Genomic DNA, 18921 nt, shown 5'->3' with positions numbered 1-18921 from the left:
AAAGGGTTATGCCGAGAGACCATACAAATTGTCTATTTTTTGTCACTGATGCTGGACGGCGAGGTGGTGAATCTCTTAACGAAGTGATGATTCTCTTAAGGCATGTGCCCAATAGGCGAAAGTCAATTGCCTTCTAGAGACCGAGGTCCTTAATGGCAAGATATTCTCATAGTAGTTGAATCTCAGCTAAGAAGAAAACAACACTATGTTTCATTGAAGACTAAGGTGGAAAGTGTATGCAACCTACGTCTTCACAGCCGAATCGAGAGAAGGATTCTCAAGATTCTGAACCTGTGCTTACAAAGGACTGAAAACGCTAACAGCTATTTCATTGTTGTAAGTTGTTGTTGTAATGAAAGCGGAGCGATTTCCAGTAATGAAAAACACAGGGAAGTACTACTTCTCGTGGGCTGATCATATGGAAGTAGAGCTGGCAGGTCGGGGAGCAGGCTATGTCTTCCGTATATATCTGTCAATTCGGGGTGAACAATGAACAATTGCACCCCTCCGAATAAAAGATATTATAAAGACAAACTCAGATGTCTAAAGAAAAACATTCTGCATTCCCGCAATGCGATGCAGTGGAAGACTAGTAAAGACTTCTGTTACCGTGCGGTAAACATAAAGATGAAAAAGTCTAGAATATATATCTCTGTTGAAAGTTCTCGCAATATCCAAGGGGATGTAGAAGGTGTCATTCATATATGCGAGAATCCTTGTTAATCAGAGACCTAAGCCCGATATTGTTGGACAGAGGAAAAATTCGGTAGTCAATGATTGTAGGGGAGAGAGACATAACACAAGCGTGCATCACGGAGAGCCAGCTAGTACTGGGGTGTCTTTTGCAGTACCCTACTCAGTTAGTCCTTGCTCTCTAGCTATCCTGAGTTGCCAGGAATCTATTCCTTGAAGGAATGCATTCGGCTAGAAAAATCGAGCGTTAAAAAAAAAAGGAATCTCTTATGCTCGAGCAATTATATTTAAACGAAATTAATTTCAGTAAATACAAAGACTGAGGTGGTGTTGTCATGACCATACCATTAGTATCTTAAAAATCGAAACTGGTAACTCCTGGGATGTAGACAGTCCCGAGTTGCAGTTTTATTAGGATATTAGTCTCCCGGTCACAAACCATAGAAATAAACTACAGTATGCGACTACCCCCTGGACAATTCAACTGTTTAACAGAATCATGTCTCGAGGGTAATATACAACGTATATTTGTAGATTTCTGTACAACGACTTCCATCCTAAATTCTTTTCCCTTCAAGGAATGAGAATAAGGATTGGAAATCTAAACCCTTCCTTCTCTAGTGAAGAGAGTGAAGGAGAAATCTTCCCTTAAGGAAAGCTTTAAAAGTGAAAAACAGAAAACCCCAAGACGAAAATTCAAGCCAAACTGGATGTTCGCTTTTGTATTCCAGGGTTGGTCGTCTACTGAGAGATATTCTTTACTTCAGTAGTAATTCTTCTTGCAAACACTAGAAATTCCAGGAATTCGAGCATTCAGCGAGGTACCCGATTATCGTAAAAAAAAAAAAAAAACAATTATCGGAGATTCTCGATATTAAGTCCTGCGTGGCCTTTTGGGCTAAGGCAGAGTGGACCTAATTCACCAACTCTTGTGCTGAAAGAGCGCATAAAACAAGTCCAATGCAAACAGCAGTTCCGCATTTTGAATGGGTGTGACCCCATTCGAAAGGAAGAACACATTTGGATTCTTTACTTCAGGATTCCCAGCAGAGAAAGAAGCCGCTAGTTTCGTTTGACCCGTCTCGAAGAGCTTTGTCAATACAAGACATCAGGTGAACAAGCTCTTCTGTATCAGCAGACTTGAAGGTTTCTATTTTCTTCCCCAAAGATCACAGAGTCCAGTCTAAGAAAATTAAATACCTCGAAAAGCTCTAAAAAAAAAAAAAACTTTTTGAGGAGGTGGTCCATTTCAGAGGTAACCAAAAAACCTTCGTCTTTCCCATGGCCGTCCGACGAGAAGAGTCCACAAGACTCAAGAAGTCCCCTTGGGAAGACGCGGGAATTCCCAGACCGAGAGCCTCTCCAGTATCATACCAGATGCTAGATCTGGATGCTAATCTGGCTGGAGGAAATGAGAAAGCTGTCTTTCCTTGGTCTCTCTTCGTATACATCCCTTCTTTCCTAATTTTCAACGCTCTCTTCGGAGAGCGTGATAACACCATCTTTGTAAAGTCGGACTTCTCAGTTGCCTTCTCTCGAGTGAACTCTGAAGGTGGGGAATGAGGGGCAGCTGGAACAAAGTTTTCCGGAAAAAGTTCTGTGAAAAACTTTCATAAGTCTTTTCAAGCCTGACAAAGGCTGTAGACCTCTCTGATTCTCTTCGTCAGAAAAGTCTTTCATCGGACGAAAAGGAGAGGGAGGGGGGTCATCCTTCCCTTCTTCTGATCGACCCATAACCGACGTAGCGATGTCATGCTTCGTCGGTGCTTCCGAAGAATCTTCTTGACACCTGCCAGTGTCCTGGTGTCGAGAATCCTGACTCTCGGCTTCCTGGTGTAGAACTTCATGACATTTGGCGTCCTGCTGTTCAAATACTTGACGTTCGGCGTCTTGGCGTCCAGCCTCTTGACACCTGGCGTCCAGCTGGCTTCCAGAATATTGACGCCTGGTGTCCTGGAGTCCAGAATCTTGATGCCTGGCGTCCTGGCGTCCAGCCTCTTGACGCCTGTCGTCCAGCTGGCTTCCAGCATCTTGACACCTGGCATCCTGGAGTCCAGAATCTTGACGCCTGGTGCCCAGAATCTCGATGCCTGACGTCCGGGCATCCAGGTTATTGACACTCGGCATCCTGTTGTCCAGAATATTGACGTCTGTCGTTTAGGTGCCGAGAACCTTGACGTTTTAAGTCCTGGCGTCCAGCATTTCGTCCCAGCTTTTGACGTATGCTGTCTTGCTTGTAGCAGGCTGATAAGACTGCATTAATGAGGAGAGCTTCTACTGCAAGTCTTGCAGTAAGGAAAATTTGCGGTCCAGCGATCCACCCAGGGGGCTGAAGACCGATTTGGAGAATGCTTCCTGCTGCTGGGGACAGACTGGGGAAGCCGCAACATCAATATCACTCTCTTCATCCTGTTCGGCTAGAGGCGAACGTCCTGAAGACGAATGCCAAACCGCAGGAGGAGCTGGAGAATGAACTGAAGGCATCCAATCGTCCGATACTTCCTTTCCTCCTACCAATGACGACGGCCGCCTGTGCAACATCTTGCGTCTTAGCTTGGTAGGAGAGCAAGCTTCGGAGTCGAAAGAGAAGCGTTCAGGAGTTGTAGCACACTTTTCTCGACGCCTGGCTGCTACAATGACTACATCCTGGCAGTTCTTGACGCTTGGCGTCCTGCTCTACTGGATGTCTGTCTTTTAAGGGGTCTTGATAAGATTGCATTAAAGAGGAGAGCTTCTGCTGCAAATCTTGAAGTAAGGAAAAACTACGGTCCAGCGATCCACCCAGGGGGCTGAAGACCGAGTTGTAGACAGCTTCCTTAAAACTGCGGTCCAGCGATCCACCCAGGGGGCTGAAGACCGATTTGGAGACTGCTTCCTGCTGCTGGGGACAGTTGGGGAAGCCTAAACCTCAGTATCTCTCTCTCCATCGTGTTCGGCTAGAGACGAAACGTCCTGAAGACGAATGTCATGCCGCAGGAGGGGCTGGAGAATGAACTGAAGGCATCCAATCGTCCGATACTTCCTTTCCTCCTATCAAAAGATGACAGCCGCCTGTGCGACATCTTGCGTCTTAGTTTGGTAGGAGAGCAAGCATCGGAGTCGAAAGGGGAGCAGTCAGGAGTTGCAACAAGCACCGAAAGTCTCCCTTTGTCCGATACTTCCTTACCTCCTGCCAAAGGTGACGGCCGCCTGTGCGACATCTTGCGTCTTATATTGGCAGGAGAGTAAGTATCCGAAAACAAAGAGATCTGGAGTTGCAGCCTACAATTCTCGACGCTTGGCGTCTTGGCGTCCAGCCTATGAAGCCTAGCGTCCAGCCTCGTCTGAGTACTGCGTCGTCAGACGACGAATAAAACACTTTAACCTCCCTTTCCAATGGCGAGGGTGAGCATCCTGGGGATCGTCAACAGGTACGCTCAAGGGGACGGCCGCTCGGGAGCTAAAACCTCTCGCCTCCCTTCGTCGGTCGACTTTCCTTCTCACAGGGGTTGGTGAGCTTGGAAGAGGTCTAGGACTAGGAGCACGACAGGTCCAAGCGGTCGCACCCTCCACTGCACTTACACTTGCATTGATTTTAACACTGTAACCTGTAAATTTAAGATCTCTCACATTCGACCATGATTTCTCCCTGTTTCTACAGGGGCCTTTACTAAGGGCTTGAATGGTCGTTATCATGTCCTCTAAAGTTGGACAAACACCTGTATCAGTAGGGGGAATAGGAACTATTACTACGGAAGCAGGATCAATATGATCACTTGAATATTTTTAGGAGAGCGAGACATACTACTCTTCGCTCTCGTGATCTTATTATTATTTTCAAGCTTTCGCACATAGCAATAATATCCAGTCACATTCAGGTAAAAGAAAACATTTTTTCTCATATCATCCAACTCACCACTCTTGCCTCTTACGACTATTCTTAACTGATATAGATAGAATAAGGATCTATTGAGGTTTTAGCAAGCGGAGAATTATATCCTCTCACCCACATTCTTACTCTCGAAGCAGAGTCAGACATTGTTTGGAAAATGCAAAAGAGAGATCAAGGATAAGCAAGAGTCAAAGCAATAATATTCTAAATCAAACATTCTTATCATCATCATTCATTATGATCCATCATCATTATTAAGATGATCCACATGTACCCAACAAGCGAAAGCCAAAGCCAAAGTGGTACTGTTCCCCAAATATCTTGTTGAAAGAAAAGGGCCAAGGGCCATTTAGCGAGTTGAACTTCCAAACGATGTCAACCGATGCGGCGGCAGGGAAGATCTGAGGAATAGTTGGAACGGTTCTACCTACCTGGGTAGAGGGCGCACAGATGGTGCACCTGACTACCCAATCGGCGATTGCCGCGAGTTTTGAATTTCTGCCGTGACGTCAGGGACGTAAGCTATATATATAACTACCAGGTGAGTTAGATGTTTGAAAAATACATCTCTCATTCAATTTCTTTAAATGATGAAGAAAGAAAAACTTTTGGTAACACTCAATAAAACATTCAAATACTATATAATTGTTTATTTACCAAATATCATACATTAATCAACATAAAATACTAAAAATTTACAAAAGTAACCATGATTTATTACTACACCACCCATAAGACTCAAATTATTTGTCTAATATATCCTTAGCTTCACTCAGTTTGGCAGAAATGTATGGAGAACCTCCTCTATCTGGATGGTTGACTAACATCATCTTTTTATATGCAGCCTGGAAAATATAATAAGATGCAAAAACTTATTCATTATTATTTATTTGCTTAAATGTTATATATTTGTACAGCGTAGTCACAAGATCAAATAACAAAGAAATCTGATTTAATGTGTGGAAAGAATATGGTGCATGTTAAAATAGTATTACGTATTCACTTTCCTTTTGGGAAGCTACCACAAGATACTTAACAGTGACTACAGGATAACAACTCACAGAATACACCCAAAGGTTTATTGAGCTAATCTTTCTCAAATCTTTTTCAAATATATCCACTAGGTACTGAAAAATTAACTATCTAATTTCATGAGCATTTTCATATATCTTTTAATGTCAGCTTTTTCTTTAAGGTGTTAAATATATAAAATGATTCCTCTCCACATCTCTGTCCTCAACTCCAATTACATCAAGGTCTTCATCTATCCTCTTTCTCCATGATTTCCTGGGGGCATTCAAAAAGTCTTCGATCTGCTGCTTCTTTATCTACTAGTTTCTTGCCCAATTGTTCATCATCCCTTGATCAAAGCATCTACCTCTGAAATCTCTAATCTTCTTGCCTGCCTCTTGATACAACATCTCTAAACCAGTTTCCAGAAGTAAATTTGTACTCAGAAGTGTAAATATTCAGACAATGAATAAGCTAAAACTCTTTCAATCATACATCTTAATAGAGTGTATACAGAAAATGTTTTATAAAAAATCTAAATTTCTCAGGGCAATTGTAACCCTTATAACCATTCATAATTTTTTTTACAGTGATGAATTTAAAACAGTCCTAATTTACATGAAATGCACATACTCATACATTCTGTCTTCATAATCATGCAAAATATGCCTAATGATCTACCTTATGTTATTTGACAAAACATTTCCACAAAAATTGATTAAAGATGGCTAACACTTTCAAATGAAATTCCCTTATACAGTACTTTGCCCACATTTTTTTTTTACCTAAAATATGTGGTAACACAAAGTATTCCTGAATCAGGGGAAAAGAATTTACTATATACATTATATTAAGATTTCAAACAGTAAATGACAATCGTAAAATGTAACATGCCCATTCTATCAGACCTGAGAAAACACTTGGAATTGCAAAGGGCTGGGTAAAGTCATATTTTTGACTGAATCACATTTACATGGTGCAATGATCCTATAACAGTAATTTCATGTTATAATACTGCAGAAAATAACATCCCTAAATTACAAGAAAAATTATTTATATATTTCCTCTTCAAACACAGCAAAATAATGAGAGCAAGTCAACAGATACCTTACCCAAAACATAATACAGTATTGCTCAGAGATAAACCTAAAACTAATGCTGATGTCGGTTGATTTTTTCAGGTAGAATCTGCCAAACCATATTGCAGAGTTCTTGTAGCAGCCAAACTACAAAGGTTTCCTTAATATCACAATTTTTTTAAGTAAATTGTATTTTTCCTAACTATACAAACCGGAGGTTCTTTACATTAGGAATTACTTTATGGTGAAGCTGGGACACGGCTGTTAAAACTCTTGAACAAGGTGGTTAGACATTAACTACCGTCCGGTAGGCGGGGAGACCTGCCTGCCCAGATGTACACTCCACTTTGCCTTTCAGCCCAGGTTTCAGATTGAGGGAGTGGCATGATGTGGGCATTAATGTAAAGGATCTCAGGTTTATATAGTTAGGAAAAATACAATTTACTTTAATTGTGATTTGTATTTGTTCTTATACAATATACAAACCCTCAGTCCCTTACATTAGGAAGACTCACGTATTGGTGGGAGGAATCTGAGTGAGACTCTAGAACTGACTGGAGTTCAGTATACCTGGGCTATTCCACCTGGTTGAAAGAGTGAGGAGGAGTGTCTTGCCTCTAACAAATTGATTGGAGTATAAGAGCTGCAAGATCAAAAGTCAAACTTCTGGGGTTTTTGAAAATGAGAGAGGAATCGTAACTTATCCAAAAAAAAAAGGCTGGGAAGAATATTACAAGTCAGCAGCATTAATTCAAAGAGCCGAGAAAGGTTTGCTTTATTCCCAGTCTCCTTCCTCCCCTTGCTAGACGAAGGAAGGAGCGGGATTGCTTCTATGATTCTGATAAGAAAAATAGAAAGGAAACTAAAAGTGGTCATTCCTTGTTCCCTCTTTTCTGCTAGCCAAGCATCAATTTCCTTGAAGGCTTTCTTAGCTGAAGAAGACAGGACTATTTTCAGTAAGTTAAGAGGGAGCAGCCAAAGGCATATCCATGACAAAAGTTGAGGCCGGAGACGAAAGCATGGTTGGCGTGAAAAAGGCAGGATTCGTGGACAAAAGAAACCTCATCAAAGCCATATAAGCCAAAGAAGCTTCTAGATCCTCAACTTCTTCATATTCAGAAGATCCTCTACTTCTTCATCTTCAGAAGAAACAGGTGAAAGATTCGCATACACTGGAGCTTGAAGCGTAACTACTTCCGTGGGAGTCTGTGTCAAAACTGCCTCTGCAGTAGCTTGTGGCACCAAAACATCTTGAGGAGTTATAACAACTGTAGGGGCTTCAACCACTATGGGCGCTGGAACCGACATGGGCACGTGAGCTGTCACTGGCACCTGAATCGTTGTAAGAGGCTTATTCAGCAAAAACAAAATACTATCCAGTTTCAACTACATAGGTTCCACTGCAGCGGAATCAGAAGAAACTGCAGGAGCTCGGGTTGCCGATGGGCGGTCAGGAGAACCAGAATGCTGATCTGAATCCAAACAAGCAGGTGCTACCTGGCGCTTGTTGACTGTACAGGGTTTGGGCACCAATAGGTACTTGACTGCATCCAACAGCAGATGTGCTAATCACTCTGGGGCTACAGAAGGAGCAGGAGTAGAAGGAAACACTGCTGCTTAATGGGGAGCTGAGGACCAACGACGAGCCTTGGGCACTGGAGGAGCATCGACTTCCGAGAGGCAATCAAAAGAAAATGCTCCGGACTGTCCCTATGACTGCAAGAGGGGCATGTCTCTCTAGACCTCTTGACAGGAACCACTGGAGCCAGAGCTACATCAGTAGCACCCCTCTTTAAAGGCCAAGATTTGCTCCCAGAGTGCCACTGGCGCTGTGGAGAGGAATCATCAGAACTCGAAAGCCTGTGTACGTCCACTGAGAGACCTTTCCAACAGCTTTGTTGCAACCTGGGAAGCGACAACAGGTTGAAATGAGGGGACAACTGCTCGTGGGCAGACCCCACAAACTTCCCTTCGGCTACCAGTTCAACTCCTCCCCTGCACTGGGGAGTACGACAGACCTTCACCTAGGAGAGTCAATGGGACGAACAGCCACCTCCTCCACTAACACTGCACTATCACTTTTTGCTTTGTCCATCAGGACTTTAAGACAAACCAATCTGCTCCATACACCTTAGTCTGCACTAAGAGCACAAAATGCTTATCAATCTTTTCTGAGAGGCTGGTGATGGGGTTGGGATCAGAAGTGTAGAAACCTGCAACTGGAGAGGGTGGTACAGCAAGAGAACTAGGAATAGGGGCTAAAGAAATGACAGGAACGCTCAAATCTGCATTAAAATTAGAAGATCCCAACTGAAGCTTTTCTATTTCTGCCTGTCTCTAACTTCCTTAAGTTAGAATAAGTTCTTCCACAATCTCTCTTCCCAATCAACACAATTATCACATCTCACATCAAAAGAGCATACTTGCCCATGACATTCAGTACACAAAGTATGCGCATCATAAGATTCTTTTGTTAACCCTGTTTTGCAACCTTCAGTGCAATACCTAAAGCTATATGACCCTATGTCCGACACTGTCGTCAACACCAAGTCCAGTCCGAGTCCTATCTTAACCCAAAGGAAGAGAAGTAGAAGGACAAGGAGGGGGAAGGAGGAGATGCCAGACACACTCACATCCTTCTTATCTCTAGAACTGCATACCATAGGCGAAATGCAACTTGTCCTCTTGAGTCCTCTTGAAGGAGACAGGTAAGCAAACACAACTTGTTCAGCATCCACCACAGGTTCAAGGGAAAAGTGTTCCAAGGACCTTTGGGCAGCAACCTGAAGGAAGAAAGACATAATGTGGTCTTAATGGGACTACATCTATCTTCCAGTCTGATATATTCTTCGGAATGTGAAGAAAGGACCAAGCCACTAGCACTGTGCACTCTTGGGGAGGAGCGTGCAGGTGGCGTAACTATCTGCAGAGAAGTAGTTTGCAATCTAGCAGGACTTGAAGGAAGCCATGTCCTTAGATATCTCTTTATTGTTGAGTCAGTAGTGGAGAAAGGAAATCGACATCCAATGAAGAGTGTTGAGTCTCCACAAGTGGGTCAACCCATCACCAGGACAAAGTAATGATTGATCTAGATCAACAAATACAAAGGCCAAGGCATAAGGAATCATGAAGGATTCAAACCCGTCAAAACAAATACCAAATGACTTAACATTCAAGACAGATTCGCAACATGAAACCCGCCTTTTGAAGGTTGATGTTGAAGATGATCCATGCAAACTGTCTATCCTCTTTGCCAATGCTGGAGCAATACAGGATGCGGTCTTGAAAAACAAAAACTATCTGATGATTCTCGTAAGGGCTCACGTCTTAAAACAAGAGTCAAATGCCGTCCAGAGGCCTGAGGTCCCTGGGATGGCAAGACAGAGAATAGTTTCTCATCAGTAGCAGAATCTCAACTGAGGAGAAACAATACTACTTACATGGAAGACTAGAGTGAGTGTGTACTCATGTCTTTTGCAGTTTAATCAGAAAGAAGGTAATTTTTTCGATACTAACAGAAAAAAAGCCCCATCAACGATGCCAACCACCAGAGAGGACGGTTCTGATCCCTGAAATTTGCGAAGGAGTGAAAGAGAATTTCAGCTATTTCAGCTGTCTGGCAGAAAAGCCTGTGCCTGCAATGAAGGCTGGAAGTCTTTAGCTGGGTAAACCACTGGTCCTGTGCCTGCAAAGGAGGTTGGAAGTCTAGCTGAGTAAACCACAGGGATGTACGTACTACCTGCAAGAACCGCTTCTTGACACTGCAAAGGTTGGTTCAGGGAAAAAATCTCTTTACCCTGATAGCAGCACTAAGGGCAGGCAATGTTTTCCAACATTTACATATTCCAATTTGGGGTGAGCAGCTAATAGTAGTTGCACACTTTATGAATTAGAAAAATGTACAGAGAAGACAAAAACTGCTGTATTTGTCTGAAAAATTATTCTGAACCATCGCAGTGGCCTATGTGATGAAGCAGAACACTTACAGACGTCTGTTATACAGTGGGGTAAACAGAAAGATGATAATGAGTCTAATGAGAAATATCTCTGTCTGGTGATTCTCGCAATGGCAAACGTGGAGCTAGACACATGAACCATATGCGAGAATTCACAGCCAACCAGATACCTAAGCCTGTGAAGGCCGGACAGAGAGATTTGAATTAGTGGTTAACCCTTGACAGAGAAGAAACAATACCAAGATGAACAATATCTCAGTGAGAAGGCAGTACATACTACTCTGCCCCTTGCTCAACTCCATAAACTGAGTTGCCTGGTAGTACATTCCATCTTGGAATGCGTTCGGCTTACAGAGATACTTGAGCACCTGCATGTTGTCTCAAAATCAAAACTGGAAACCTCTTGGGAGGCTGTCCTGAGTTTCAGGTTAATTAAGAGAAGTTACTTTTTGTCTCAGGCTCACACCATAAGTAATAACTTGCAATGAAGACAAAGATAAAGACAAAGATGACGACACCTTCTGAGACCTCTTCTTCTTCACCAACTTCCGCAGGAAAGCTGTCAGGTCCCCCAAGGAGCACCAGACAACTCAGCAGATCCGGGAGCAGGAATGGCAGGCAGGGTCACCTCTGCCACCAAATGGGGTGACAAAGGAGAAGCAGGAACAACAGTAACAGGCATGGGTGTCATCCCAAATCCAGGAGGAGGATATGGCACTGAAGTCATGGGTGCACGTAAACTAGGTGGGACGCAAGACCAAAACTGCGTTGAGTTGCCATAGACGTAGTGGGAGTGACTACAGCACTACAGCATGAGTTACCACAGAACTGGCACTGGCACTGTTCAAGTGTGCCAGATAGAAGCCCCACAAGGCCCAGAGAAGCGCATGCCTGATCCAGTCCTGACACCTCACCTGCAGCAGACAAAGCCGGGTTAGTGGGAGGGACACCCCCATGCCCCAAAGGCACACCTTCAGAGAGAGAGGAGACCCCCCCGAGAATTGTTACCCTGATCACCAGGCCCCCTTCGTTCTTCCTCCCCCAGCAAGTTGGAAGAGGAAGATGAAGCAGAGGTCTCCCCCAAAGGGGAAGCAGCAAGCATTGAACAATTGCTGGGAGTGAGATAGGAAGATGAAGGGTTAGCTACCACAGGTGTGCTAGGGGGCATGTTACCCACAACCACAGGCAAGGCCGTCTTCCTATAATACCGCCTCCTCTTAGCAAACCTCACCCACTGCAGCGTAGACCAGTCACAACACTCAGCAAAGTGATTATTGATATCACACTCAAGCTCTCAGCAACAAGAACACAAGGTGTGAGGATCCACATCCACAGAAGAGCGGAAGCTATTGCACTTCCTACCCTGCACCCCGGGGTACCACAAACTGGGGGCAGGCTTAAGCAATTGTGATTCTTGGGTTTGCATTTCAAAGATATTACAATCAAACACACAAGAACACAAATACACATATATCAGAAAACAAGTAAAAATCACACTGCAATTGAAAAGAGAGCTTGAAAACAGTCAGGCAGAGTCGAAGAAACATGTTTTTCCCTGACAACTGCCAAAAGCGAAATGGAATGTCCAGTCAGGAGGGATTCCCAACTACCAAACCGCCTTGTTTGAAATATTTCAGCGGCCTTTGTTGAAGCTACACCTTGAGTAATTCCTGTTGTAAAGGACCGAGGGTTTGTATATTGTGTAGGAACAAATACTATGTATTTATTTATAACTGAGGAGAGACCTTCCAAAAATAACAACAGGCGAAGTACTAGTAATGGTTAGCAAGAGTTGGAAGATCTTCATAAGATATATATGGACAGTTTGCTTCAATACATTTCCTTAATTCATTGTTTCAAAATTCTATCAGCTCCTTTACATAACTGTATACAAAACCACATTGCAAGTCAATACACACAGATTTGGAAAATCCTGTTCATATCTAGGAACCTAACTGGATTAAGAAATTGGTAATAGCTATTAAATCTGATTGGTAATACTTTACATAAAGGCTTGATCTACCTGTAGTGTATGTAAATAGAAAGTTTTTAGTTCATTCCTTACTACATCTGAGGTTTCCATAGAAGGAACTTACATCCTGCTTATTGTATGGTGCCCTCACTACAACTATTCCTTTTCATGCCATCATGTGACCTACCACTGAGCTACTATTGCATACTGCATTGGAGGCTCATTGTAGCAGTGATCATATAAAAAAAAAATCTGAAAAAATAACCTATGCCTTACAATGACAAGGTCTATATTGTCTAAAGGGGATCCAATGATAAAAGCCCAATATTCAGGACAGCTTTAGAAATCAATGAAGAAAAAATAATACACTGTTAAGGTGATACTATGAATATCACCTAAACAATGCATTAATAATATTATAGATGCCTAACATGGATGGGTTTGCTTCCATATCCAACTAGCATCAGTATCTGTCTTGCAAGCAGGTGGCTCCACAGGCCCACAGCAGATAATAACCTTACTTTTATTGCAGTCTAGAATGCTTTCTACCACATCAACTGGATTGGCAGGAGGACACTGGATATGAGTTTGTATAAAGAAATTAATACAGTTATAAGGAATCATATTTGTTTCACAAAAACCCATCGCTCTTATAATGCCTGAACTGCAACTGAGGTGTGAAATTCTAGATGGTGAATGCCCAAAAGTTAGCTGAGATAAACTGTGTGACCCATGAAGAGTCACTCGAGATAAGAATTAGCAAGGAACCCAAGGCTCTGAGGGGGATAGGGGACTGAATTTATATATGGAAAAACCTCTGTCAATAATAACGAAATACATTTGTAGTTAAGCAATTTCTTTATATGAAGTACAAGGCACTTATTGCAAATGTGAGAGTAACCACTGAATTCTTTGCCATTAAGAAATGATATGAAAGTCAGGATCAACAAAAAAAGTCTCCTGATTCCTGTCCAACTGCAGCTACCACTCACAAAATTTATGTACTGATCCCATTCTCTCTGTTAGGTCCCTAAGATAAAATTAATAACATTTGCTCGTCCTTTAATGTGTTAATTTGAAAAAATTGTTTCCCTTAATGTCCTAATTAAAAAAACTGTTTCTGTTAATGCTTAATGCATTAATTAAAAAAACCTGTTTGTATGAAAAGTGGTTCCATTCAAATACTCATTTCGAAAATCACAATTTTAGAAAGTAAATTGTATTTTACCTAACTATACAAACCTGAGGTCCTTTACAAAAGGCATTGCTTAAGGTGTAGCCTGGACACGGCTGCTGAAGTCTTTAAACACAACAGTATGGTAGTTGACTACTGGTCTGGTTGTTGATAGTCCCTCTAACAAGATAAGGTTGTATCTCGCCTGGATCATCACAAACAAAATTCCTCAGGGAGGGGATGGTGAAGGACTTGAATCTAGAGCAAGGGACCGCTGGATTCTGAGTCTTCGCTACAAAATGTGGAATTAAATCAGCAAAACTGATCCCCATCCCCTTGAGTGTTGTACATCAAAAGAAAGACCATGCAGTTCGCCAACTATCTTCAGCGATGCTATGGTTAGCAGAAAGATGGTCTTGAGGGTCAGATCCCTGTATGAGAACTCTCAAAGGGGCTTGTATGGGGGATAAGTCTGGCTCTGCAACACGAGTCATATCCCACACAGGAGGCCTGAGATCCCTGGGTGGGCAAGACGTTTTAAAGCTCCTCATGAGTAACAATACCTTGAAGGAGTTAGAGATATCGATACCCTTCAGCTTCACGACTAGGCCCAGTGCGGCCCCATAGCCTTTTACAGCTGAGATGGAGAGGAGCTTTTCTCGGTGAAGAAAGATGAGGAAATCCGCAATCTGCTGGAGAGTGGCTCCAACTGGAGAAATACCCTGTCTATGACACCAACCACAGAAGAAGACCCATTTTCCTTGGTATACTGCTGCAGAGGACTGTCTGAGGTATCCTGCCATCTCTGTTGCTGCTCGATGAGAAAAGACTCACTCGCAAGAAATAGCAGAGAACCTCCAGCCGTGAAGACACAAGGAAGACACTGCCTGATGGTACCGTTCTATGTACAATTGGTACAGAAGATTCTGCCATGGGGGAGTCTCTCTCAGTGCCATGGAAAGAAGAGCCAGAAGGTTGGGATACCAAACGGCCTGAGGCCATTTGGGTGCCACAGAATTATCTCGAGATTCAGGGTGATCAGTGCCCCATTGATCAATGCCCGAATCAGGCAAAACGGGGGACAGGCGTTTACCTCAAGGTTGTCCGATTGATGCTGGAAAACCTCCTCTGCAGCGGCCGATGGGTTCCAGACAACAAAGAAGGTCTCTAGTTTCCTGTTGTGCCCGGTGGCAAACAAGTCTACGACTGGAAGCCCCCATAGGATGAACAACCTTTCTGCCACGTCTTAGTGAAGGGACAATTCGGTTCTTACCACCTGTCCTGGCGGCTGAGCTTGTCTGCCACTACATTCCTCTTGCCTAGAATGTACCTGGCTGACGGTTCTACCGAGTGCGTTACTGCCCACTCATGCACCTGCACTGTCAACTGATGAAGCTTGAGAAAAGCGAGCCCCCCTTCCTTGTAGAGGTATGCCACCACTGTGGTTTTGTATCTCATCAGTGCCACAGAGTGTCCCATCACATGGTCCAAAAAACTCTTGGAGAGCCAGAAAAGCTGCCTTGAGTTCCAGGACGTTGATGTGGAGGTGCTTGTCGTGATGGATGGTTCCACATCCCTGCAGTCAGCAACTCCTCCATGTGTGTGCCCCATCCCTCAGTCGATGCATATGAGAACAGAAGCATGTCTGGAGGGAGAGTGAAGAGATCCACTCCTATTACAAGGTTCCTGTCGTTGAGTCACCAGTCCCAGTCTTCTCTCACCTCCTGCAAGAGGGGGATGAGAGATGACTGAGGGTTGCAGGACTGTGACCAGTACTCCCTTACTCTCCACTGGGGAGACCAAAGGTGAAGCTGCCCAGGAGAGTCCAGCTTCCCCAAAGACGACAGGTGACCCATCACGACTTACCATAGCAAGCAGGCTGCTCCTGTTGAGACAGGAACAGCTGTGCTGCAAACCTGCTGATACAAAAGCTTGAGGGGAAGACTTGTTGTTACTGTGTCTACCAGCATGCTCAGGTACATCGTCCTCTGCTTGGGTTCAAGATTGGACATCTTGAGATTTATCATGTTCATTAGATCCTGACAAAACTTGAGGAGTCGATCCCTGTACTGTAGCAACAGCGAGCGAGAGCTCACCAGGACCAGCCAATCGCCAAGATGACTCAGACATATCCAGTGCGAATGTGCCCAAGCCGAGACCAGGTTGAACTCTCTCGTGAACACCTGGGGAGCGGTTGAAAGCCCAAAACAGTGCCCTGAATGGGTAGACCGTTTCCCCAAAGAAGAAGCGGAGGTACTTGTGGTAAGACTGATGGATGAGTATCTGGAGATAAACATCCTTCAACTCCACCGTAAGCAAAAAGTCGTTCTCCCTGATAGAGGCAAGCACTCTTCATGCTGTATCCATCTCAAAACTGAGTCTGGTGAAAGAATCAGTTCAGAGAAGAAAGGTCCAAGACCAGTTTCCAACCACCTGAAGTCTTTTCTATGAGAAAGACCCAATTGCAGAAGCCTTGAGACCAGCCTGACATGACTTCTACAGTGCCATTACTCAACATCTTCATTTGTTCCACCAGTGCTTGGTGCCTCGAAGATCCTACTATATAGGATGGGAGATAGACCGGGTGGTTGGTGAGGGGTGGTGAAAACTCAAAGAGAAGTAGATATCCCTCCCGAAGGACATATACTACCCATGTCTCCGCTCCATATTGCTGCTGTGTTGCCCATAGGCTCGATAGGCACCCTCCACCAGTGGCTGCATTACCCCTTCTTTCACTTAACCCCCTTTCCCGAAGGCAAGTAAGGCTGAAAGTGGCGTGACTTCGCTCCTTTCGAAGAGGAAGAACGCTGGGTTGCTCCTTGGGATCCCTTAGAAGAGGAGCACTTGTTCGGGGCTGAGGAGGTGCTAACTAGACTCTTAAGGTCTAGCCATAGTGGAGCGTGAAGCCACAGAAGTCTTCACCACTGCCTGGTGGACAAGCCAGTCCTTATCGTCACCTCGATGCTTGTCTACCACAGCCTCTACCTGCTCTCTGTTGAAGAAAGAGGTAGAACTCAGCAAAGGTCCGTTACATAGGACCAGTACTGACTTTGGGCCAAGAGACCTGGTCACTTGAGAGAGAACAGCGTCATGTCTCTTGAGAACTAGGTTCGCCCACAGGTTTGCTGTCTGATGGGCCAGGTAGGATGTAGCCCTACCTTCACACTGGCACAGACTCCCAAAAGCTGCATCTTCTCCTGGGACAACAGCCCCGGAAGAAGCAGCAACCTTAGACACTGTGACCACAGGTCTAACCAGGAGACTGCCTGAAGAGCTACCATGGTAGCAGTGACCCTGGAAATTACTTCCAGGGTTGCTGCTTCCTGTTGAGAGAAAGATCCACTCTCACTTGTCAGGTGCTGCAGCAACAGACCAGAACCCAGGCAAACCAGGTCTAGGTCAACCTGTTTGGTCGGTAGAGGCCTCTCCAAGGGCATATAGAAGTGACTCTGGCAAGATAGAGGAGGGGGAAGCAGTTTGTCTGAACAATTGGAACCTGAGTGAATTCTCTTAACCGGAGACAAGATTATCCACCTGGTTCAATACACCTTCAGCCAAAGCTGACCACGCCAGCCCTGTTGAAGCCCTGGGTTCCCTCTTGGGTCCCTAGAAGGATTCAAGATGAGAAGGGCAGTCACATGACAAATCAGCTCTACAATCTCACTCAGCGAAAGTCCTCTATATCTTGGGGGTGTTTGAGTCTCTGGGCAAGGGCCCTCAAGCCTCTTGAGAGACCGGTCCTCCTGAACTACTCTCCCCTGAGGGAGAACCTCACCATACCCCCCGGATCCTTCCTCAACAATGCGGGCATATGTCCGGTGGGGCCCCAAAACCCCTCCAGGAACATCCAACTCACCCCTCCCAGTGTATCAGAAGGAAGTAGAGGGAATAGGAGAGGAGAATCAGATGCTCTCATTCCCTCTAGCAGTGCCGCTGTCAGAAGGAATGAGCTGTGCCCTGGCGGCACATGGTGACGACAGAGGTGTGGGTCTAGAGCATGGTTGCCTTGGCAAAGCACTTTCCCAAGGAGAATACAGAGGTTCTCACCGTGCCCTTGGAACTCAGGATTGGAGAACGAACCTTGGTTCGAGCTACAGAGCTCCAGGTGAGCTGACAAGAGAGCAAAATGCTTCCTCCCCTGGGGAGAATGTAGACCTTTAAAAGTCTCGTGGCGACTTCTTAGGGGGTGGAGAAGCTACCTTCCTCTTCTTAGGCTGTGAAGGCTTCGAAGGGGGAGGTGAGGAGGCAACAGAAGACGACAACGACGATGAAGACGAAGAAGAGGACAAAGAAGAGGATGAAGACGACGGCACCTTCCTCGATCTCTTCTTCTTCAACAACTTCTGCAGGAGAGTAGTCAGGAGCCCCCATGGGGCAGCACATGACTCAGAAGGTCCAGGAGCTGGGGCAGGAGCAGGTCCAGGAGAAGGGGCATTCACAACAGCAGGAATGGCAGGCGAGGTCACTTCTGTCAAAACCAGGGGAGATAGAGGTGGAGCAGTAATCCTCAGGACAGGTAGCAGTGCCACCCCAAATCCAGGGTAAGGAGGCACTGCTGCCATAGGAGCTGGGAGATAAAGGGAAGGCATATGAGGCCTAGTCCCCTTCACTATAGTTAGAGAATCACTCATTGGGTGATGTGTCCAAACCAGGTGGGGATGTGCATAATATCCAGAATGAGTCACCATTGCAGTAGTAGTGGTGACGACAGCATGAGTCACTGCACTACCAGCACCTCTATTCCGGTGTGCCAGCAACGCTTACAAAGAAGGCATCCCCACGAGTAACAGCGATGTCCAAGCCTGTGGAATCAACAGTCGGGTTAATAGGGGGAGTCACCCTTGCTCCAAAGGCATACCTTCGTAGCGACCCTCAGAGGAGCATTACCCAGGTACATGTCTACAGGCCGGCCCCCTTCTTTCCCCTCCAGCTCATCGGAAGAGGAAGAAGAAAAAGAGACTTTCCCGGAAGGTTGCCGGGAAAGAGATAGGAAGTTCCTAACATATTTCCTCCTGGCAAACTTCCCCAAATGTGTCATGGGCCAAAGAGAACACTCCACACACTGATCATCCAAATTATGTACACTCACGCCCTTGGCAAGATGAGCAGGGGGCATGAGAATCAACATCTAGGGAAGCAAGTACCTTACTGCACTTCTTCCCTTC

General features: G+C 44.8%; 1 protein-coding gene across 1 annotated transcript in view; it reads right to left on the bottom strand.

Moving 5' to 3' along the window:
- Positions 1-5199: 5199 nt before the first annotated feature.
- The window catches only part of LOC135219904 (mitochondrial import inner membrane translocase subunit TIM14-like), a 132640-nt gene continuing 118918 nt past the window's right edge, over positions 5200-18921 (bottom strand). Inside the window, exon 4 of the mRNA XM_064257106.1 lies at positions 5200-5409. Coding sequence (XP_064113176.1) covers positions 5308-5409 — 102 coding nt within the window. The 3' untranslated portion in view covers positions 5200-5307. The remainder of the gene's footprint in view (positions 5410-18921) is intronic.

The sequence above is a fragment of the Macrobrachium nipponense genome, chromosome 1 (assembly GCF_015104395.2).
Source record: "Macrobrachium nipponense isolate FS-2020 chromosome 1, ASM1510439v2, whole genome shotgun sequence".
Lineage (NCBI taxonomy): Eukaryota > Metazoa > Arthropoda > Malacostraca > Decapoda > Palaemonidae > Macrobrachium > Macrobrachium nipponense.
This window is presented reverse-complemented; position numbering and strand designations above follow the sequence as displayed.